The 7,440-nt window shown below is 41.8% G+C and overlaps 1 protein-coding gene across 5 annotated transcripts in view; it reads right to left on the bottom strand.

Moving 5' to 3' along the window:
- Nucleotides 1-227: 227 nt before the first annotated feature.
- Nucleotides 228-7,440, bottom strand: part of ARHGAP6 (Rho GTPase activating protein 6) — a 511,877-nt gene continuing 504,664 nt past the window's right edge. For all 5 annotated transcript variants that reach the window (XM_070464131.1, XM_070464130.1, XM_020911576.2 and 2 more), the window contains exons 12-13: nucleotides 5,511-5,591; nucleotides 228-2,232 (exon numbers count right to left, since the gene is read on the bottom strand). In XM_070464131.1, the coding sequence (XP_070320232.1) occupies nucleotides 1,532-2,232; nucleotides 5,511-5,591 (782 nt within the window). In that variant the 3' untranslated portion in view covers nucleotides 228-1,531. The remainder of the gene's footprint in view (nucleotides 2,233-5,510; nucleotides 5,592-7,440) is intronic.

Genomic DNA, 7,440 nt, shown 5'->3' with positions numbered 1-7,440 from the left:
ACCCACTCCAGTACTCTTGCCTGGAGAATCCCAGGGACAGGGGAGCCTGGTGGGCTGTCCGTCTATGGGGTCACACAGAGTCGGATATGACTGAAGTGACTTAGCAGCAGCAGCTGTATGTGGATAGTACTGCCACTATTCATTACATTTGGACTTGTAGACAGGGAAGTGTGTATGTGGAATGGTGTGTGGGTTCATTCATGAGATTTAATGCCATTGAACAAAGCCTTTGCTTTAACTTTTTATTCATTATGGCACAAGTAAGAACTTGAAGAAACACCACTGAAAATGTCATCGCCAATATGAAAATTAAGAGTAGCATGTTTTATAAAAAAAAAATCTTTTCCTATGATACACATTCCCTTATGAAGTGAAAAAAAAAATCTCATAAAATACAGAAGCAAATTGCCACCTGCTGGTCAAAAATTGCTTTGCATTGAAAAACTTCAAATTTACTGCTGAAGTATGGTAGGAACATTTTACATTACACAGAAAATTACCAAAGAAAACATTTCCTCAGCCTTTGGCACAGTGTGAATACAGAGCTCCGTTTTTTTCCAAATATGATTTACTTCACAAAGCACTGCATATAATTTGGTTAATACTGATGATGGGGCAAAAGGAAAAACCATGTTCTGTAATTTGAATACTCTCTTTTCACTCAAACACTTTATAGTTGGATTCCAGTTTATAGTTTTGAAAAATACATAGAAATCGTACATTATAAATATATATTATATATGGTCTATATAAAGTTGAATTTGACCTAAAATGGGAAGGACAAGTTCTTAATTATTCTTTCTTTGTCAGGCACGGCCTTTCTCTTGTTTCATTAACTGAATCCTTTCTAAACAGATTCTAAAAATATATTCCATAATGTATCAAATTTAATATTTTCCTTAAAACATATTCAATATGAAAAAGCATTCAGTGACTATATTCTTTTTGTATCTCACTAGTATATAAAAATATGGCTTCTCATATTCTGTTCTATTTTGCTTTGTTAGTGTTATTCTTAGGCATTGAAAGAAGGGCTGTCCCCAGTTAAAAGCTATGGCAAAAGCACAGAAACCCGCTTGTGCATATTCTAGAACATTCTATAGAATCTCATTACTTAGAATAAGTGACTAAAAAAGTGTTCCTTCTGTCTTCTGTGAATATAACATATAGGATTATCATACATAATCTGTTACAGAATATACAGGAGTCAAAACTGAAGACACATAAATACAATTAAGCTATACCAAAGCGAGAATTTTATCTTATACAGAGCCAATGTGAATAGCTTTTAGATCGGACGTTAGCATACATTTTTGTTTTATTCTGAAGGCTGGCTATGCAATAGAATCTTATTATAAAGGGTCAGGGTCCTAGGGTGCACTATCTTTAAGTGAACTGACTTTTCTCGTGTTTATTTTTTTTTAAGTGTAAAAGAAGAAAAACAAGTAAGTGCCCAATTGTCCAACACCCACTTTTTCCCCTACTGAGTGGAAGAAGGCTGTTTGGGAGGTGAGGGGTGAGCGTGGGGGGCTCAGACCAGCGTTTCCGGGAGGGCATCGGGGTTGTCGGTGGACAGGAGCTCCCAGATCTGCCATCGCTCCCTCTGCCAGTCGAGCCAGTTGGGTTCCCCCAAGGTCTTACTGTTCTGATCACCAGCGGGACTGGGATAGGCGCTGCTCGCTTTCTGCTGGGCGGCCTGGTGCCCTCGCTGCGGCTCGACTGTTTGACTTCCCTCCTGCGAAGCTGTTCCGGAGCCTTCTTCCGGCCTCCGCGGCCTCCACAGCGGTGGCTCGGTGGCTTGGTGGGCCGGGGATGCTACGGTTGACTTTCCTGGACCAGGATAAGGAGGAGGAGGCCGCTTGTCGTGCCTGGTACCCTCTGCAGGTCTCTGGGGCAGAGGCTTGGCTCTCCTCTGCAGCCAGGCCCCCTCCGGCTCGCTCTCGGCAAGGTCCTCGGCGCTGCTCAGAGTCCAGCTCGGCTCCGGCCTCGGCCTCGGGGTAGGCTGCCCGCCGCCCTGGATGTGGGGCGTGCTGCAGACGCGGGCCACTGGGGCGTGCGCCCTCGCCTCGGCCGCCGGGCTCGTGGTCTGAGTCCTCCGAATAGCCTGCGCACTGCTGTCCAGTTCTGTGGGGCTCCCCTGCCACCGGGGCCAATTGGGGGACAGGTTCCCTTGAGACAGGGAGCAGGGCCCCGGGCGGAGGGAGCTGCTTTCAAAAATGTCGCCGTAGGAACCTGGGAGCCAGAGAGAAGGACGAGAAATGCAATTGGTTTGTAGCTCCCTCTTGGGGTGCCTTGCCAGTTGCAAAAAATTTTTTAAAGCACAGGACATGCTTAGCTGTGGCTGACTACGGTAGAAAACTTCCTTGTAAGAGACCTGACCAAGAGACCTTGATTATCGGCACGATTCATGTAACAGCTCCAAAGACAGATGCCTGGACTCGGGCAGCTTCACTGTCAAATGAGACTAAAGAGTCCTGTGCCTTAATTTCTGCCTTTGGAAAGCCCCTCTCTGACGTGCTTATGGAAACTTTTCTGAACCTAGAAGGTAAAAGGAACATTCTCTTCCTGTTCAGTGCAACTTGCAATCCGGAGGAGACATACATTATAGTGTTTCCATGTTTCTCTTGTGTCAATCAAAGCCGTAGGAATAAATGAATTGAATCGAAAATGCCCCATTTAGTGCCAGAAGCTGAAGGCAGCAGCCCCTGTGTATATTCTACCCCTGCCACTTTGGGGGAGACTGGCTCCTTATTCACCCATCATCCCCTTTCTTTCCTGGATGCTATTTCCCAGCCTCCCTTGCAGTTAGGACGGCCACATAGATAAGGTCTGGCTAACAAATGTGGAAAGGTGAGATGGAAGCCATTTCTAGGCCTGGTCTAGTAGGAAAAACACCAAATGCACTTCTAGCTGTCTGGACTTGTTCTCTTCCCTCCACTTCTAGCCCACGATGGAGCAACCATGGAAGACTCTGAGGCCTCTGAGGATGGGGGAGCCACTGGCTAGATGGAACTTGACCTGAGCCCCTACATGACTGCAGCACAGTATTCCCACCCCTCAGTGCCCTGCACAATCCACATTGGACTGGGTAGTGAGGATAAATCAACCTGTGAAAGGTTAAGCCACTGACATTTAGGAGATGTTTGTAACCTTCCCTAACTGATACAACTTTCTTCAGGAAATTGAAAGGCGAGCAAAACAGTGTGTTTCACAAGCAAATGAGGAGTTCCTGGGGTTTATGTCCCTAGGCTGCCTGTCTCCTGTTGATTTGCCCCATCCTCTCATTTCTTAAAAAGTAAGCAGGGAGATCATTTTGAGGGGAGAGGGGCATATAAGCATTTACACAGGGACAGATCAGACTTGAACCAGCAGAAGGAAAACAGAGCAGGATATTTTGGAATAATTTATCCTTGGGGAAAAAGACAGTAAAGCAGTTCATGGGATAAGGTGAGATGTACTTAGATAATGGATCAATACTCAAATACTCAAACTGGAGTAGAGGCCATTAAAATAAAAATGCACCATGCTTTAAAAATGTAATATGGGAAGTATTACAAAACAATGAAAAAGGGAATACACACACACACACACACACACACACACACAGGGAAACAAAACAATTCACACACTTCATATTATATGCCCTCCTCCAGGAGCTCTTTCTAACCCAGGGATCGAACCCAGGTCTCCCACATTGCAGGAGGATTCTTTGCCATCTGAGCCACCAGGGAAGCCCTCATATTGTATATTAACATATATTCCAGATGGATTAAAGAATTAACAGTTAAAATAATGAAATATTGTGACAGAGAAAAGTGTATAGATGACTAATTTGCCAATGCTTAAGTAAAAGTTAAGATAAATTTTGTGAAAGAATTCACACACAAGAGATAGAATTACTCATGTAAAACATTAAAAAATGTCCAGATATGCAAAAAGGGAGAAAATGCAAGGAATATCAGTGGCAAACAATGTGGTCAAAGGGTTAATGCCTTTATTATAAGAAGAGTTTGTAAGAATCAATTTTAAAAACACTAGCATACATAAATAGCCAATGACATAAGGATAATCTGTGGGTGAAATTCAGCTGATTAATAGAAAAATTGAAAAATACTGGTGAGAAATACAGGCAAATGATAATAAGAAATATAATTTTGTTTTTTAAAGAAACCCAAATGCAAAGCCAGTGATTTGCAATACCAATGAGATTAAAGTGACATGGACAATACCGTGAAATGGCGCTGCCACTATGGTTATGCAACACAAGCCACTGTATCCTCTATGGAATGTGAAGTGACTATACCTCTGAATTCTTGGATAGGTTCATTATATTTTGACCCACTTTCTTATTCTGTTTTTTTTTTTTTTTTTTTGGCTGCATCACACAGCTTGCAGGATCTTATATCCCCAACTAGAGATGGAACCTAGGTCCCCAGAAGTAGAAGCATGGAGCCCTAACTACTGGACCACCAAGGAATTTCCCTATTTTCTGACCTTTCTATTTCAGATTTATAACTGGCTTTCTAAAATTTTGTGAACTTTTTTTACAATTTAAAATACAAAATCCAAAAAGTATACAAAAGAGATCCCTGACATTAACTTATTGCAACATCACTAAAAAAATGGAAACAACTCAGTGGTCCCAACACTGGGCTATAAACTATGAATATGCATCCAAAATACTACACAGCCCTTAACAACAATAATGGAAAATAACTGGAGAATGAAAGGTAGACAAATCATATAAAGGTACACAGTCAGAATGATTATAACTATCTTTAAAAACTCTTGCAAATGAAATGAAATAAAGTCAAAGATTGATGTACTTTGGTGGAAAGGTACAGCTTTATCTCCTTTCCCCCTATTTCCAGCTGGGAAATGGGATATTTCCTGTTATATCAGTAAACAAGGATGTCACAGCCCTCAGTGATTGCAGCCCTACAATGTGAGCCACCCTGAAGAAACTCAGGAAAAAAAAGAATACCTGTCACCTAGAAGTCATCAGATGGTGGCCACTTCCTGCAGCCACTCCCTGTGGTGAGTCCTGAGGAAGCTCAGGACATGAAAATACAGGATACTGGCCCCAGGTAGCTGAGGTGCAGATCAAAGGAATGATTTCAGTGAGCCCAGACTCTTGCATCTTCCCATACATAGAAAAGTGCTAAATTCCTTAACTTGAGATATCTGGTTTCCTTTAATTAACAATAATCTTTTGACACTCAGACTACCTACCCTTTGTTACAAACGTCTATATAACCTGGCTCCTTCCCTTGCCTCCTCAAAGCAGTTCTCTCACACTACTCCAAGTCTCCCCAGCTTGGAGTCCTAAAAATTCCCCCCAAATAAAATATAACACTCAACTTTTAGGTTGTGAATATTCCCCCTAAGTTGACACAGCATTTTTCAAATAATATCTGAGAAGCGTGTAATATGATGATAGTAAGGTGAAAAGCAAAGAAAATTAACTTTAAAAGTAAGTGCAATATTAGTTTTAAAATATAATCCTTCACCTGTCATTCCTGGGTCTTTGGATCCACTTTTTAATGTTGAATGCCAAGTTCCCCAGATATTGAAAGCCTCCTCTGCCATATCTAGGAAGAAGTGTAAAAAAAAAAAAAAAAGTATGTAACTCAAAATGAAAACTGAAGATTAAAAACAAATCAATAAATATTTTTATGACATCTCTTCTACTCAAAGTACTATATTCGAGATTGTGATGAATACAAGACAGAATATGATGCAGACCTGCCTTTTAAGAGGCCTATTCCATTTGGGATTCACGAAAATGCTCTTTCTCTCTGATGGCTGTGGTAGACAGAGTAAGTCATGATCCCCAGAATCTGTGAAGATGTTACAGTGAAAAGAGTCTGGCAGGTGTGCCTAAATTCTGGATTTTGGAATGAGGAGATGATCCTGGATTATCTGTGTGAGCTGAGTGTAATCACAAAGGTCTTTATAAAAGGGAAGCAAGATAGAAGATGCTGTTTCTGGCTTTAAAGATGGAGGAAAGGGCCATAAACCAGGGAATGCAAGCAGCCTCAGAAGCTGGAAAAGGCAAGGAAACAGATTGTTCCCTAAAGTCTCCAGAAGGAACACAGCCCTGTGGACCCATTTTAGATTTCTGACGTCCAGAACTGTATGATAATAAATTTTTGTGTTGTTTTAAATCACTAAGTTTGTTTTCACTTGTTATGGCAGCCCTAGGTAATTGTCATGGGTGACAACAGTTCCAACCGCATCAACATAGAGACAGAGGAACAATGGTTATAGTTCGTTTATCTCAGTATGCCTAGGGAATACTCCTCTGCGGCATCACCAGACTCACAGTCCTGCATGTGTTTATTCATACACTCCCCCAATCTGTCTGTAAATATTTACAGACTAAGGCTCTATCTTAGGTGTTCCCACCATCTCATTTAACTCTTACTACAATCCTGAAACCTAAGAGCTTCCCAGGTGGCTCAGTGGTAAGGAGCCCACCTGCCAATGCAGGAGACATGGGTTCGATCCCTGGGTCAGGAAGATTCCCTGGAGAAGGAAATGGCAACCCACTCCAGTATTCTTGCCTGGAAAATTCCACAGACAGAGGAGCCTGGTGGGCTACAGTCTGTGAGGTCACAAAGAGTCAGACATGACTTAGCATCTAAACAAACTAATTCGGCAATGTGATGATAATGACTATTTCTAGAAGCAAATGTCTACCGGTGCTTCCCCGTGTTCACATGCATTCATTCTCTCATTTAACCCTGAAGAGATGTCCCTGAGTCCATTTCACGGATGAGGCAAGTACTTTCACATTTTAAAAAGAAATTTTATGCCTGATAGAAACACCAGCTACTCTGTTCACTGTAAATTAAAAGAATTTTTTGAAACAAATACTTGTGAAATAAAAGTAAAGCTGCTATGATTAAACACACCAAAAAAAGGAGCTCTTTCAGAGTGACTCTTCAGATAAAACTATATATTTGTGATACAGCAGCAAGAATTTGTACTGTGTCTTCCAATGATCAGTTAAAAAGTATCCTGTGAGTCCTGACCCTGAGGAATTGTTCTGTGGAGGGGGAGTACAAATTGAACATTCAGTGGTCAAATCCATTTGAGAAAACCATCCCCTCCCTCCCATTGTGGAAATTCATGGTGCCTGCTAGCAGTGTAAAGGTTTTTGAGAACTTGTACAGCAGAAACACTGTTAGCTTGGTTAACTCAGCCTTTCCCAAATGTATTTGACCATGGAAATCTTCTTTTGCCTAAAAGTCTTCATTGGCATGGAGACTTATTTGGAACATGCCTGCTCATTATATAGTGAGTTCAGCTTGTTCTCTGTATAAAAGTAACAGCAATGGTGGGGTGCCATCTTAGACTGAAAGATATGTACCCAAGCCCACAGGCCAGGAGCCAGCAGGTTCCTCGGATGCTGGAGGGGAGAGTCAGCTGGGACTG

The sequence above is a fragment of the Odocoileus virginianus genome, unplaced genomic scaffold (assembly GCF_023699985.2).
Source record: "Odocoileus virginianus isolate 20LAN1187 ecotype Illinois unplaced genomic scaffold, Ovbor_1.2 Unplaced_Contig_16, whole genome shotgun sequence".
NCBI classification, from domain to species: Eukaryota; Metazoa; Chordata; class Mammalia; order Artiodactyla; family Cervidae; genus Odocoileus; species Odocoileus virginianus.
This window is presented reverse-complemented; position numbering and strand designations above follow the sequence as displayed.